The sequence below is a fragment of the Biomphalaria glabrata genome, chromosome 6, assembly GCF_947242115.1.
Source record: "Biomphalaria glabrata chromosome 6, xgBioGlab47.1, whole genome shotgun sequence".
Taxonomy (NCBI): domain Eukaryota; kingdom Metazoa; phylum Mollusca; class Gastropoda; family Planorbidae; genus Biomphalaria; species Biomphalaria glabrata.
The window spans coordinates 6,648,611-6,665,263 of NC_074716.1; the positions used below are offsets into that span (position 1 = coordinate 6,648,611).

Sequence of the window (16,653 nt, forward strand, 5' to 3'; positions counted from 1 at the left end):
ACAGAGTAACACAAGAACCTAAAGGTAATGGCATGTAACATACGAACATCGGGTAACAGTTATTCAACTGCACAGTTAGTGAATAACAACAGTTATCAATATGAACAATATTTAATAATAATTAATTAGAAGTTATCAACATATTTACATATACATCATTATCATTGAAATCATCATTAAATTAATAGTTAGTCTACTATCACGCCAATAAGTTTACATAACACACCTTCACGATCACACTCCATTTCGGCGCCCAACGTAACCTCAACTCCCTACATCTCAACAACAGGAGTTACTGCCAAACTCCAAGGGCGGAAAGGCGACACACTTCCCCATAGCCCAAAGCCTAACACCCTGAAACGAAAAGAAAACCTGATCTAGCGATGCCGCTACAAGAAAGAACTTTTCAATAGCGACACTCGTACCGAAAGATCAGCCTTCTTAATAAACTATGTACTTACGTACCCTTACAAGGGGGAAACAAACAACCAGCTACCTAGCTCACAAAAGAAGCTCTCTCTCTCTCTCTCTTGCGGGAACTAAGGATGACGTAAACACACACACACACAATATTCTAGACAACAAAACGCACTAAAAAGAAACTACTTCCTATACGCTAAAACACCAATATTAAATGCAAAGGAAACTTCACGCGCGCACGACAGTACGTACATTCTAGTATAGGTGCCTGCCATATCTCTGGTTCTAGATCCAGTCTAGATGAATTAGAACTAATCAATCAATTAATTCCCAATTAGTTTGAAGACTTCATATAAACTGACACATTGAAAGGGACTCAACTTTATTTAGATCAGTAAGATCTAGACCTAGTAATTATTTAAATAGTAAATATTTAAATCTTCGCGCGTCAGCGCGCGCGAAAAAAAAAACAAACAACGATACTAGATCTATCTCGTGGTCCGTTAGTCCATTTCCAGGCATTGACGCACTAATCTATATATATGATTAGCAAGAACTTTTTTTTTTTAATTAAATTTTTTTTTCTGCTTTAGAGGGGGAAATGCGTATTTTCAGATGATAAACAGTACTCGCGTATTTTCGAGTCCATTTGCGTACAAAATACGCAAGATGCGTAATTGCAGGCAACTCTGCTTTCATCATCTTCCCCATAAATCGCAAGGTCTGGAAGGAAAACTTTTATGTATCAACGACACACATACACACACACACACATCTACACACACACAGGTTAGGCTCTTTAAATACATATAGTGAATACATTTCTCTTCCAAGTGTTTTTTTTAAATCACGGCATTCACTATATCTTATAATGTCACAACTTATGAGGGACGAAAATGTAGGCTATAAGTTCCACTTTAAGGCCTGTAGTAGTAAAGATAAACTGCACACACAAAAAGAGAAACTTGCGCTTTGTCACAAGGCTCATTATAAGATATTTACTGAGGACCAAGCTCAGATCTTACACCTATTGGTTTCTCATGTTTTCAGACTTTTAAAAAATAAAAATTGTTACAGCAGACAAAGGCATTTTTTTATTCGTGGTTTATTCTTAAAATCATGAGAAACTTTCGTGATGCTATAAATAAACAACTCTAGTAAATAGCCACTAACTTTCCTCTGAGAGCTATCTCCTTATTACAAAACTTGCTGTTGGACATTGTTAGAAGATTATAAACCCACCTTTCTAAATTTCTCTAAAGTTATTCGACTAACTGCTTCCTTAAATGACCAACTGGATATTCGGTACTAAATATTTCATGTTTAGTCCGAAAATATCTTTCTAAAATATAAACTTATAATATGTCATATTCTCTTAACCAATGACAATGACAATTTAATTTGTAATGAATTATTTAAATGATGCTATATATCACATCTTTCATGCTTAAAGCATGCTCAGTGCACTATAGTCTAATATATTTTGTGGAACAGTGGGGGAAGGTTACTGGGAGAAGTTCTTCCGTGCTGCCTTTAGGCGCTCAGCAAATAAAACTCTGCTTAAACTGGAGCCTGCTTTGTTAGATGACTACAGCGTATTCAAGTGGGTTTGACCTCTCACACATAGTAACATTAAGTTTGGCAAGCTGCCATTTGACCCTGATCAATGACACAATTGTTTACAATACTTGCTTCAATTCTTTTTTCTAAATATTTAGATTTTTTTTTCAACAATTACCATAAAAATATCTAATTTAATGCAAGCTAATAAATAGGCCTAATATCCAATGCCAGGACATTGAAATATGTACTATATCATGTTAATTAATGTATATATATATTTTTACATTTTTTGGCAGTTTGTAACTATAACTTTGACATAATACCAGCAATGTGTACTGACATTAGTGTCTGCCTGACAGGCCGTAAATGGTGCTGTAACTATTGCTCACGAATGGAAAAAAATGCAGTCACAATGACCACAGAGATAACTTCACCTCTAGGTAGTTAATAAGACTGTATTTGCATTGATTGTAACATTTAAGCCCTTGTAATAGTTTAAATATAAAGTTGTAATGTGGATCTCAATGGCAAGGCAAACTTATAAGTGTTATGGAAAAGACAGAAAGTCGCACATCTATGTACTTCGTAGACTTTTAGAGTCGCCAATGGAATGCTAACTCTACCAGAGCAACCCTGGGCGTTCCGCCAATCGTTTCCGCCTCCGCAAGATTTACTGCGCATGTTCAAATTCCGAGGCGAGACCTCAAACAATGCTAATTTCTCAAACAGAATAATGTCTAGCGGCGAGTGATGAAAATAGGTGGCTAAACTGAGAGGTGATATTCGTCGTTATCATAAAGTATAGATTGTACATACTGTGACGTGAGCTATCGGTCTAGCTTGTCAACAGCTTGCGACAGTAATAGTACATACATTGCAAAATTAGTTTAAAATGATGGCAATCAAACAATGTGTATCATACATGTCACAAAAAATGTGTATCATATATATGACAAGGAATGTGTATCATGTGTGTGATAAATTTTGTGTATAATATGTTTGTAAAAGAATGTGTATCATACATGGGACAATAAAGAGTATCATATGTGTGACAAAAAATGTGCATCATATGTGTGATACATTTTTTTGTATTATAGGGGAGAGGCTTACTATATGGACCACTGTTTTTGACGCTTCATAAAAAAAAAAGTTTATGATCCTACAAACTGGAATTTTTCCTGTGTATTCAGAAACTACCATTCTTAACATAATACTGACTCGCCGTGTTATAAATATGTTTAATAGTAAAATTAAAAATAAAATTAAAAAATGTCAAAGTGGTCCATCTTGAAAACCGAGTTTGCTAATATGGGCCACAGTGGACTGCAATATGAGCCAAAGGTAATTATCTCTTTCTTTCTCTCTAATCGACGATACCATCGTTGATTTTGACCTCATTAAATTAAATCAATGTTTAATTTTTTTAACTTGACTTTGAATTATATAAAAAGAGCATGCATTTCCCTTTAATTCTGTACCAAATACAACAGTTTCTGATAACAAACAACAAAGCTATTGAAGCCCAATCATAACAGGGGTAGTAAAATAGTAATGAGCAAATGAAGAATTCCTTTAAAACGTGGAAAAACAATTGCGGAGAGAAAGAGTTAAGTAAAAAATACAAAGTGCAATATTGACCCTAGTTTTAAAAAAAGTCGTAGATCAAGTCTATTAAAATAGGAGGCAAATAATTCAATGCTATTATGCGAGCTATAGTCTAACTACTCATAGTTGAGAAGAATCGCGTTAGTGGAGAAGTTTTGATATATCTTATTTAAACAGTTTAAAATCGATATTGATGCAGAACTGCTCTCGTTAAAATGGCATAGGCCTACATTTTTACATTTTAAAAGGTCCTACTTGGAAGATAAAAATATATCTCTAGCTTGAAATATTTTAATTTTTGTAAACATTGGTCATAAAACTGTTTTATTTAAATTAATATGCTATTTTACTTGGTTAATTTTCAAACATGAATAGATAGCTGCAAGGAAAATTACCATGACTTACTGACCGGCATTGTCCCACCCCTGTATTGTATAGTTAAGGACGTCGCCCCCCCCCCCCCCCTGCTTTACACTCTTTGAGAAATTCATTGATGAGAACAAGGCAGCTAGAGGCTTCAAAAGGAGGGATGGAGGTTGAGGTGAAGCCTCAAAATTCTAAAAATACTTAGTCGCGAGGAGAAAGAATTTCTCAAGCTCAGGAATACGAAGGGCTGGATGGAGGTGAAATCTCCCTACAGCATTTTCAATGCTATCTCCAGAAAGAACTGTTTCGAGTATAAGAATTAAAAGTTTGAGAAACACCTGTCTAATGTAGGCCTATGTGGTCACTGCTTCTCTGTTATAACTATTCGATGTAAGTGTTTCAGTTTTTCCTCAAATGTCTTTAATAAAACTTCATCAATCAATTATTTCTAGTCAAATTACGCTAAAGATAGAAGACACAAAATTTGCTATCCTTTTCCGATACGATACCTCATGCATATCTCATAAACTCAATCTTTTTTTGTTTTGTTTTGAAACACCGAAGAAAATTTTAACTTCCTTATCAAGTGCTAAAATGAACCTTTAAAAAGCTCTTTTTTTTGTTGTTTTGAAACACCGAAGAAAATTTTAACTTCCTTATTAAGTGCTAAAATGTACCTTTAAAAAGCTCTTTTTTTTTGAAGTTTTGAAACACCAAAGAAAATTTTAACTTCCATATCTAAAATGTACCTTTAATATTTCAGTTTTCCCAAAACCTATCTGATAATAGCCTACTGTCGAGTTGCTTCGTTTCTTTCACACTCATTCAAACCCACATTTCTGTTTTATAAATCTCAATATCGAATAACAAAAGCTCCTATGTGACATTTTCTTGACTAGTATTTGATGATATTTTCTAAACCTAATATTCACAACTACTGACAATAAATAAAATGAAAAATACAGAAACTTAGCTTATTATTATTATATTATTATTATAGCTTTTATATAGCGCTACTTTCATACTTATAGCTTTTTGTCCTATCTCATTTGTTGACCATTGGGGGGGGGGGGTATCTAGGAGTTGGTTTTCCGTGCTTCCTTTAGGCAGCTCATTAAACGCAACTCTGTCCGAGTCGGGTGTCGAACCTCGAGCCCCCTTCTAGGTCGCCAAGACAAGCCAAGTTCAAGCGCACTTAGCCTCTCGACCACGCTTACCACGTGATATCTATCTATCTATCTATCTATCTATCTATCTATCTATCTATCTATATCTATATCTGTATCTATCTATCTATCTATCTATCTCTATATCTATTCTATATCTATATCTCTATCTATCTATCTATCTATCTATATCTATCTATCTATCTATGTATCTATGTATCTATGTATCTATCTATCTATCTATCTATCTATCTATCTATCTATCTATCTATCTATCTATCTATCGATCTATCTATCTATCTATCTATCTATCTATCTATCTATATAGATACATATATAGGCCAAGAAAGAGACAGGCAGATAGTTAGAGGGCTTGGATTTAATATGAACCACTGATATGGCCAAGAATCAAATATGGACCACTGGTCCATATTTGAATTTTCAAGTAGTCCATATTAGAAAAATGATAGGCTTAGCAGAAAGTTGTCACTAAAAAGTTAACACGATTGCTATGTAGACCAAAGTAATTAGTGGTCCTAAAACATGAACACATTTATTAAAGTCTTCTTGTGTAAGTCTGCTTCTCCATACAAGACATAAACGATGAACAAACTTAAGAACAAAATGTGCGAAAACAGAAAATCACGCAGCTCATGAAACGTCCTTTCGTTTTCTGTGTACGGATGAATGCAAACCAAGTAAGAGCAGTCACTGATGCATAGTTTTTGGTAGTAGAGTGTAGCGTTCCTTACAATCATGGTGGTCTATATTTGATCATGGTCCATATTGCAGGCCTCTCCCCTACATTTGAAAGAAAATGGGTCTCATACGTGTTAGAAAGAATGTGTATCATATTCAGTTCACTTTCTATAACAACCTTCATGGTGATACAACGGTCTTCCAACCAAGAAAAATGATCATCAACGATAAGTGTAACAATGTTTAAGATAGCACCAAAACTCAAAATACCACAATGTAACGCCAACTACGAAATACTGAAAATTGACGTCATATCAAAAACACGACAAAGCCTCAAGTAAAAAATACAGCACACACACGCACACACACACATACACAAAAGAAACAAATGACGTCATAGCCTATTGAAGAAGGCGGCGCTATTAAATTGTGAGCATGTTTACTACAAATCTAAACTAACTACGACACATAGACGATACAATGTCAAGTAATGTATATATTGTTATTCTCTGCAGATTGTGCCCCAGGAGACTTAGACTTATTACCAGCACTGTGTACTAACATTAGTATCTGCCTGACAAACCGATCAAGGTGTTGTGACTATTGCTCGCGAGTTGAGAATTATACAGTCACAATGACCACCGAGATAACTTCACCCAAAGGTAGTTAATTAGCCTGCACTTGAATTGACTGTGACAATGAAATCCTTGGTACTTTAAAAAAAATATAAAGTTGTAATTTGGATGCCAACGTGTAAGTATGTTATTAAAAAAACATGGAAAGTGGCACATCTAAAGTCGTCAATTGAATGTTAACTCTACCAGAGCAGCTCTGGGCGTGCCGCCAATCGTTTTCGCCTCCTTAAGTTTTTACTGCGCATGCTCTATTTCCGAGGCGAGACATCACATAATGCTAATTCCTCGAACAGAATAATGTCCAGCGGCGGGTGATGATTATTGGTCGCTAAACTCAGAGGCAATAGTGGTCTTTAACAAGGAAAATAGATTGTACATATTGACTTTGTAATGAGCTATCGATCTAAACTCCCACTGGTTGTGACGTCGCAGTCAGGGTTCAGGCTTTCTGTAACTATTGGTCTCGGCTATACACGAGATCTTAAACATATTTCGAGACAGGAAGAGTAAATAGATTGCAATATTAGTCTAAAAAGCTTGTCAATCAAACAATGTGTATCATACGTGTGATCAAGATGTATCATATGTGTGATAAATTTTTGTGTATAATAAGTGTGAAAAAGAATGTGTATGACATGCGTTAAAACTATTGTGTATAATATGTTTTAAAAAGATTAAGTCTTAAATGTGTGATAAAGAATGTGTATCGTTGTGCATAGAAGGGTGTGTAATTTGCGTAACAAAGAAATATCAAATAAGCTACGTCCTCGCATACAACGGCTATGTCTATTTCAGAGTCAAGAAAATAGTAAATAACAGAATAACCTGTTGAATCATTTAGAATGCTTAAACATTCTAAGTAGATGTCATTTTTTTTACAAATGTGTGTACATGTACCAACATTTTTTTTTATCATCATCATCATCAAACTCCATTTGAGTGAGGGCTTGAGAGGCTTAAATCCTCTCTTGCAAAAGCCCTGGACAAAAACCATGCTGTCTTGCGTAGTGCGTACACGTCATGATACATGTCGAGAATTTTTGGTTTCCCAGACCTGTCGAGGCGGAGATCAGCAAGTCTGGGGCAGTCAAACAGAATATGAGGTACAGTTTCCTCTTCCATCCCGCAGCGGGGGTACAGTGAATCGAAATTTGGACAAAGCCGTGATAAATATGAGCCAACAGGACAGTGGCCTGTCCTGCACTGTTCTATAATAGCTTGCTCAGGCCTGGACAGACTCCACCACGGGGAAGTGCGGTCACGGCGCCTCATGCGCACCCAGATTCCACGGGCCTTTTGGGACTTGTCCCAGCACTCAAACCACTTTTCCATTTCTGTTTTTTGAATTATAGCCAGGGCATGAAGAAAACTTACAGTGGGTGAAATAAGCCCTTCCTGGTGGGCCAAAGAGTCTGCAAGAGTGTTGCTAGTCACACCTATGTGACTCGGTACCCGCTGCATTATTACAGGGGTGCCATAGCGATGTTTTATGTTGTGTGAAGCCATGATGACAGTGTCAATATTGGGGGGCCATGGTCCAGGGCTTTGCAAAGCCTGTAGTAGGGGAAGGTGGGGTGTTAGTTGTCACAGTTTTCAGATTTTGATGTTTTAAATATATTTAGAATTCATTGATTCTCACCAAACTTAACATGCTGCAACTTAAACATTCAGACAACAATTAGAGTAAATGAAATAAACTTTATCTCTTTATTTATCAAAGTTATACAACAAAAAAGTGGCTGGGTTGAGGTTGTGACAATTTGACCCACACAGGGTAAGTTGACACCGGGAAGGGGGTAAAATGTCACACATTAAAAAAATCACCATATCTTTCTATGTCTAAAAGAAATAGCATATTAAGTCAAGACTTTGTTCTTGTAGTAGTTTCCTTGACTGGCCGTCGTGAAAGAATGATATATATGTGGAGGTTCTGAAAAGTTTTGGACCTAACAAGGAAAGCTGTAGGTTTTACTTCAAAATAATGTTTATTTTTTTCTATATAATATTTGTAAAATATCTGTTCACTTCTTCCAGCAATGCATCCACTTCCAACCTATCTAAATAGTAGGACTAGGTAACTTCTTTTCTAAAATAAATGTTGCGCTCGGAGGACATCTTTTCTGTATGTTGATGCTGGCATAACCTTTGTAAACAGCATTATTTAAAGAGAAAGTCGCTTAATACTATTTAGGTATCTATTTAGGTATCACCATAAAAAGGAATCAATAAAACAAATAATTATTAATAAACAAATATTAATATTAAAGTTTGTTTTCAAAATGCTTAATCTTCATTTGGGCAAGTTGTCACTACTGTGACAAATTACCCCAACCTGTGTGACAACTTGCCCCACAACAATTTTCAGAACATTTATTTTAATAACTTTTTATTGGGTCGAGCTTTAAGAAAAAAACTAATTTCAATGTGTAACTAATACACAGAGATATGAAACAGTGTAATGTTAGACAATCATCTCAAAATTATGAGTGTTTTTCAACAAAATTACACAAAAATAAAATTCCACTTTCCGAACAGTCAAAAACAATGAATCGTGATAATTTTAAAATACGAAAAGGTATCGACTTCATTTTATAACTATTTGTAAATGTTTCCGTAAACATCTCAACTGTAGTTTCACATTTTTGATAGCGCATCACATTATATCGATATAGTGTTTGTGACAACTTACCCTTGTGACATTTCACCCCACCTTCCCCTACATATTTTGAGTCAGTGACCACAACAATCTGTGTTGCCCTCAAATGTCCCTCGCCGAGTTGAGAGTCAATGACCTTTAAGGCTTCACAGACTGTCATGGTCTCCGCATCAAAACTGCAAACACTACCACATGGTCCAAAGATTTTTACTGAGTAAGAGCCGAGTAAGTGGATGTAGGCTCCATAGCCTGCTCTTCCAGAATACATAAATGCCGACCCATCAGTATATGCAGAAAAAGCTCTGGGCTTGAAGGCATTACTGGTCTCCAGTGCTAGAATTTTAAGGTCGTTAGATGAACGACTATGCTTAGTGGCATTAGGGTCTACTGGTTTCAATCTCATGTCTGGGGTCGTTGGGCGACACCAAGGGGGAAGGGGATAAAAACGTTGAATGTTTTGTCGGTTGGTGGAGAGGCCAGCTTTATCAGATAGTCAAGTGGCATGATGCATAAAAGGCTGCATCTGGATACGTCTTCCAACCATCCATTAATTTTCCAGCTGGGAGGTATTCATCGAGCCTTTTACACCACTCAAAGGACAGTACTGACCTTTCCCTCCTAAGACCTATATAAGCCATTTTTTCAGCCGCATTTACTGGACTTGTCCTAAAGGTTCCACAGACAAATCTTAGTGCTTGGCACTGTATTTTTTCAAGTTGTTCAAGAGCTGTTATACAGCCATAAATTTGCCTGGGGGATACTTACTTTCCCAGTATGAGGTGTTGGTATTCGCGTAAATTTTCATGAGACTTGTATTTTTTGTTTTGTTTTTTTTTTGTTGTTGTTGTGTTTGTTTGGGGGAAAAAGGATATTATCAGGGTTTGTGTGTTGGGAAGAACGGTAGCTCTTTTTTCACAACGTGGCCCGTTCTCCCTTTGTACCGACGTTGCGAGGCGATTAGTAGCACATTTTTCGATGCCAGGCCAAATGCCTTTTACCTGGCCAGCGGAGCCTGTTAGGGTCTGCTCAGACTCGCTTTTCTTAGTATTTTTACTCGACATTGGTATGGGTTCCTCCAGGGGGGAGGAGATTTGTGTTGCCCCTTAGTGCGAGCAGTGAAAACAGTCCAGACATGAACATTGAACTATGAATCGATAGAAAGACTAGTTAATTCAACCACTCGCTCGTATGGGCAGGGTTTAATCCACGAAAGTGGAGTGAGGCAGGAGACCTTTTTTATAGCCACCAGTTTAGGGCCCGCAAATTTTAATGGCTTGACCCTTCACTAGTCTCCAGGGCGGCGGCTGATCAGTTCACCATAAGCTATAGCCCCGACAGACACAATCCCTACACCAGACGAGCGTGCAGGAGGTTATGCCAATCAGAGCTTATCATTTCCCCAGACCTCAGCAGCAGAACTCTGCACCAGGAGAGCGTGAGAGCCTGCTAGGAAAGTTGGGGCTCCCGCAACGTTAGCCCTTTTCGGAGAACACTCCAGGAGCAAAGGGTGGACTTACTCCAATTACCAGGGGACACCACGAGGAGGTCGGCGGGCACTGTTCCCCGACACTTTTTTTTTATAGTTATTCAGTCTGCTCTTTTAAAAGTTTTATACTGCTAGGTGTTCTTTTACCTCACTACTGTAGTGAAAACGTATAATTTGAGATGGTTTTAAAATATTTTCAGGTGTAACTGTCACGCTTTCAACCTTATTTTTAAAAAAGCTATATGGGATCGTGGCGTTATGAACTATATTTAGACTTTGTTAGAATATTGCTTCCATTAATAAAAAAAAAAACAAGCATGTTTTTTTTTATTCCTTTGAAGTTACTCGACCGATTTTTTTCCTTGTATGACCAACTGGATTTGATTTCTAAATACTTCATGTTAAATACAAAATTGACTTTGTAAATGTGAATTTTTAATATTGTATTTTTTTAACACATAATGCTGGCCGAAGGACCATTTAATTTTGTAACAAACGCAAAGTTCTCAGATAACCCGACACAAACCTGTAAATAACTAAAGTAGTAACATAAACTTTGGCGAGCACCGAGTCATCTTGCAAATGTACATTTTCTCTTACAAGATAAATAATATTCAGTGCCAGCACATTTAAACATAGTGCCAGGACTTTGGTTATTTATTTATTAAGTATTAGGCTGTCTAGTTATTAAAATGTAATATAAATTTTATGTACGTGTGTGTTACAATTAATTAAGCCTAACAGACCTAGCTGTACATAAACTAATAAACGATGTGTATGATGATTTATAATTAAACTATACATTAGATTTAATGATAGTTTTACAATGACATGACGAATGACTCATATAAATGAAAAGTACATACAAACACATACGACAAAACAAAGTGTTATGACATGATTACGATTTAGTTATTTGTTTCGGGAATAAGGGGAAAGTTTTACTTAGCGACAAGTGACGTGACAGAGCTTTTAAAAAACAAGAACTCTACTAGGCGACGCTTTAGAATCAAGACGTTTTCTTATTTACAGTAAGAATAAGAAGAATTATAGAGACGGCTAGAAATAGAGGACATCGGACAGTTCCCCTATTAAGTATTAAAAGTGTTTGTTGTTTCAACACCAGCGTCGACTTTATTTATCGATTGCTGGCTTTTCGTCGGTGTTATCTGTTCCAGTATTGAGCTCAGTGCTACCTCTAGTTGGACATAAACTTAGATCTAGTTACATTTTCAAGTACTAAACACCGCGGAAGAGCATAACAGAAGCTGACAATTCCTGATTTTAGTCTAATTTAATACTTAAATGGTATTTGAATAACAAAGTTATCACCTTAGAGTATGATGCTAAATAATATTGACGTCGACAATATTTCGGTTTTCCAACTCAATATAAGAATGTAACTGGCTCAGTTCACTTTCTATAACAACCTTTCATGGTGATACAAGAGTCTTACAACCAAGAAAAATGATCATCATCGATAAGTGAAACAATGTTTAAGATAGCACAGAAACTCAAAATACCACAATGTAACGCCAACTTTGAAACACTGAAAGCCTAAAGAAAACAAATAACCCAGATTTTAAATTATAATCTACACTAAAAATAATACGAACAAATCCCTTCTGAAATTACTTCACAATGTGGAATAAAAACAAATTAGCCTGTAACGTAAAGCACATGGAAAATTGAGGAACTCAAAAGATGTAGCTTGCCTCTGTAGCCCAATATGGCATGAATGCATCAAACGTACAAGAGGAAACGATTGACGTCATTTAATAAACACGACGAATCCACAAGTAAAAGAATACAGCACACACACACACACACACAAAATAAACAAATGACGCCATCGTCTATTGAAGAAGGTGGCGCTATTAAATTGTGGGTGTTTTTACTACAAAATTAATTAACTGCGACACATTAACGATACAATGTCAAGTAACGTATATATTGTTTTTCTCTGCAGATTGTGCCCCAGGAGACATAGACTTATTCCCAGCACTGTGTACTAACATTAGTATCTGCCTGACAAACCGATCACTGTGCTGTGACTATTGCTCACGAGTTGAGAATTATACAGTCACAATGACCACCGAGATAACTTCACCCAAAGGTAGTTAATTAGCCTAAACTTGCATTGAGAGTGACAAATCCTGGATACTTTTTTAACATAGTGTCAGGACTTTGATTGTTTATTTAATAAGTATAAAGTTGACCAGGTATTAAAATATAATATTAATTTAAATGTGCGTCTATGTTACAATTAATTATATTTTTATTTACTTAATAACTACCGTATATCAGCTCCCAAGTTCAGCCTAACAGACACACCATACACACCTAGCTGTACATAAATTAATAAACGATATGTATTATGATCTCTAAATTTAATTCAATTATATTTTGTACAATGACATGACAAATGACTCATGTGAATGAAAAATACATACAAACACATATGACATAATATAAAGCTAATAATTCATAATTTTAGTCCAATTAAATGCTATAATAGTATTTTCTGAAAAAATAGCCTACTTATAGTATGTTGCTGAATAACACTGATGTTAACAATATTTCAATTTTCCAACTTAAAACAAAGATTCATCTCTTGTAACAGATTCAGTTCTATAACAACGTTCATTATGATACAAGGATTTTCCGACCCAGAAGAATGTTAATCAACAATTAGTATAACAATGTTCAAGTTAACACCAGATTTCACAATACTACAATGTAACGCCAACAGTGAAACACTGAACCCTATATAAAAAAATAAGATAGATTCTAACTTCTAATCTACACACAAAAAAAAAAAATTCTAACGAATCCCTATTAAAATAACTTACACAATACAATGTGGAATAAAACTCACCCTAAACAGGTGTCAAATAGTCCTCTAAGAATATAACCAATGCAATCGCTAAGGCTTTAGGTAACGTAAAGCACATGGATAATACAGAAACTCAAAAGATGTATCTTGCCTCTGTAGCGCAAGATGGCGTGAGTACTGGAAGAAAATAATGACGTCATATCAAAAACACGACGAAGCGACAATATATTAAATATATATTTATACTTTCATGCTCATAGCATGCTCAGAGCGCTTTGGTCCAATCTCATGCGTGGACCAGTGGGGAGTTGGTTTTCCGTGCTGCCTTTAGGCGCTCAGTAAACACAACTCTGCCCGAGTCGGGTGTCGAACCTCAAGCCCCCTTCTAGGTAGACAAGCCAAGTTCAAGCGCACTTAGCCTCTCGACCATGCTTCCCACATTAGAAAATACAAAACAAAAAGTAAAATAAATAAAAAATGACGTCATCTCCAATTGAAGAAATCGGCGCCATATATACGATACAATGTCAAGTAACGTATATATTGTTATTCTATGCAGATTGTGCCCCAGGAGACTTAGACTTATTACCAGCACTGTGCACTAACATTAGTATCTGCCTGACAAACCGATCACTGTGCTGTGACTATTGCTCACGAGTGGAAAATTATACAGTCACAATGACTACCGTGATAACTTCACCCAAAGGTAGTTAATTAGCCTGCACTTGCATAGACTGTGTTTTAAACCCTTGTAATATTTTAAATTTAAAGTTGGATCCTAATAGCAAGACAAACTTATAAGCGTGTTATTGAAATAAACGGAAAGTCTCAGATCCGTGTACGTCATGGTTTCTTAGAGTCGTCAGGTGAATGTCAACTCAACCAGAGCAATCCTGGGCGAGCAGTTGATCCTTACAACCTCCGCGAGTTTTTACCGCGCATGCTCTAATTCCGAGGCGCGACTTCATATGTTAGTGTTATTTTCTCTCGTAGCGGGTGATGATTAATGCTCGCTAAAAGAGAAGACAACTGTGGTCGTTGTCAAAGAGTACGGAGTTTACCTTTTGTGACGTTACAACGATCTATTGGTGTAAACTGCCCAGAGGCTGCGACGTCGCAGTGATCAGGCTTTCTGTAATGATTGGTCTCGACTATATAAGAGATTTTTAAATACATCCTGACAGTAACAATAAGTAGATAGCACCAAAAATTATTATTCTTTCATTGTAAATTAAAAAAAAATATGTATCATACGTGTGATAAAGATTTTGTATTATATTTGAGATAAAGAATGTGTATCATTTGTATGTTAAAAAATGTATATTATTCAACTTCGCCCATCCCATAGTCTGTTGGACAGTTTTGGCACCGCGCAAGTTCTGTCAACTGTCTCTCTCCATTCACTCTGTCCTTTGTCTTAAAAAGAATTTTATTCACTGACAGGCCTGTCCATTCTTTGATGTCTTCCCATCGCTTTATCTGTCTTCCCTTTAATAAAAATCGTGTATCATTTATGTAATAAAACATGTGCAGCATTTGCTTGTTTCATTTGTGTGATAAAGAGTGAGTATCATTTATATTATATAAAAATATTTATCATTTGTTCTATAAAATGTGTATCATTTGTGAGATAAAGAATGTGTATCATTTATGTGATAAAGATGTGCATCATTTTTTGTTTAAATAATATGTACCATTGTGCATAGAAAGGTGATTACTTTACTTTAACTGTTTGTACTTTTAACACAGATGTCATTGTTTGCAAACTGTCTTTTGGCTGTCTTGGACGTTGCCACAATGAACCTCACCACTAATATAAGAAACGGACTTAAAATTTATGCTCGTTGAGCATGGCATATATTCACTCATACATCCACCTCATCTAAGTCATTTTGTAATATTTTATTTAGAGCAAAACTTCTGATCTCTATATCTGTAGTAAATAATTTTATTTTTTACATGTGTTACTTAGGTAATATGCATTTATCTAGCTGTTTCTTTTATATATCACGTACCAAATGAAAAGACGAGAAAACATGAAACTGTCTTTACACTGACTTATTATGCAGGATATACATTTTCAATATGTTTGTGTAACCAGAATTTGGGGCATCATTGTTTAAACATTGCTTCCATTTCCTCTTGTGTGTATATTAAAATAATTTCTTGTATAAGAATAAATTTCTTTGTGACAGGGATCTGAGCTTGTTCACGCGCAAAAGGGTTCAATACACAGTCGAGAATATCCAAATGAAGACTTTCTTTAAATATTTGATTTAGGTTGACTTAGAATAGTTCATAATAGTTGATTATTATTTAAATGATCAATTCGAATAAATTTGCTTTTTTTAAAGAAGTTATTTCAATTGTTTATTAGTTTCATTTTTCTGTGGACCCCTTTCATTCGTCTCGCGGACACCTGGGGCTCCCAGACCACAGTTTGAGAATCAACAGCTCACTTGGTTGCTTAAATTTGTTGTATGTAACTTAGCTCGTCAAATCTAAAATTGATAAGAAATACGTAGTGGAAGTTGTACAGAGTAGAATAGTCGAGACATTGTAATGTATACTGTTTGTTTCTTTGAACAGAGTGCGTACTGGGAGAGCCAGACTTAAATCCAGAGCTGTGTACTAGCCCAAGTGTCTGCCAGACACAGCCACTGATGTGCTGTAACTATTGCTCTTACAAATCTGGAAGCATTCTCTCATTATACGATACTTGGATTTATCGTTGGTTTTACATTACATTTCATTTTCTGTTTGCCAAAATAATTGTAAGCTAAATAGATCTAGAAACCCGCTGATGTTTCTCATATTTTGATAACAGTGCATATTATATATTGTTCATACCTATTTTTTATCTTTATAATACAGATTAATTTTTATATTAATACAACAATCTCTGCATGCACATTTGGGCACCTTTGTAATTGTTACCAGTTGCCCTAAAATGTTAAGCATTGTGGAGATTTTAATGTTGTTTTAGTAAACTGTTTTCCGATTGTTCCATGATCAAATTTCATAACCTAACTATCTAATGTACACGCTGCATTGAATTGAATAAGACAATGTTTAAAGTAAAGCTACAATTAAAACCTTGTCAAAAGTGTCGTAAATAATTATTTGTGTTAATATCGCTAAGAAATATACAATTAATTAGAATTAATAATAACTCAAATATCATATTACTTCACGTTTAAAAATATAAAGCCCTGCGACTT

The 16,653-nt window shown here is 35.6% G+C and overlaps 1 protein-coding gene and 1 long non-coding RNA gene across 5 annotated transcripts in view; one reads left to right on the plus strand and one right to left on the minus strand.

Moving 5' to 3' along the window:
- The window catches only part of LOC106065898 (uncharacterized), an 86,899-nt gene extending 70,361 nt beyond the window's left edge, over positions 1-16,538 (plus strand). For all 4 annotated transcript variants that reach the window (XM_056033813.1, XM_056033812.1, XM_056033814.1 and 1 more), the window contains 5 exons: positions 2,280-2,423; positions 6,335-6,481; positions 12,566-12,712; positions 13,992-14,138; positions 16,022-16,538. In XM_056033813.1, coding sequence (XP_055889788.1) covers positions 2,280-2,423; positions 6,335-6,481; positions 12,566-12,712; positions 13,992-14,138; positions 16,022-16,215 — 779 coding nt within the window. In that variant the 3' untranslated portion in view covers positions 16,216-16,538. The remainder of the gene's footprint in view (positions 1-2,279; positions 2,424-6,334; positions 6,482-12,565; positions 12,713-13,991; positions 14,139-16,021) is intronic.
- Positions 93-658, minus strand: LOC129926965 (uncharacterized). The gene is made up of 2 exons (XR_008778673.1): positions 466-658; positions 93-354 (listed from the first exon to the last, which is right to left on the minus strand). It is a non-coding gene; the product is annotated as an uncharacterized LOC129926965 (long non-coding RNA).
- Positions 16,539-16,653: the final 115 nt, after the last annotated feature.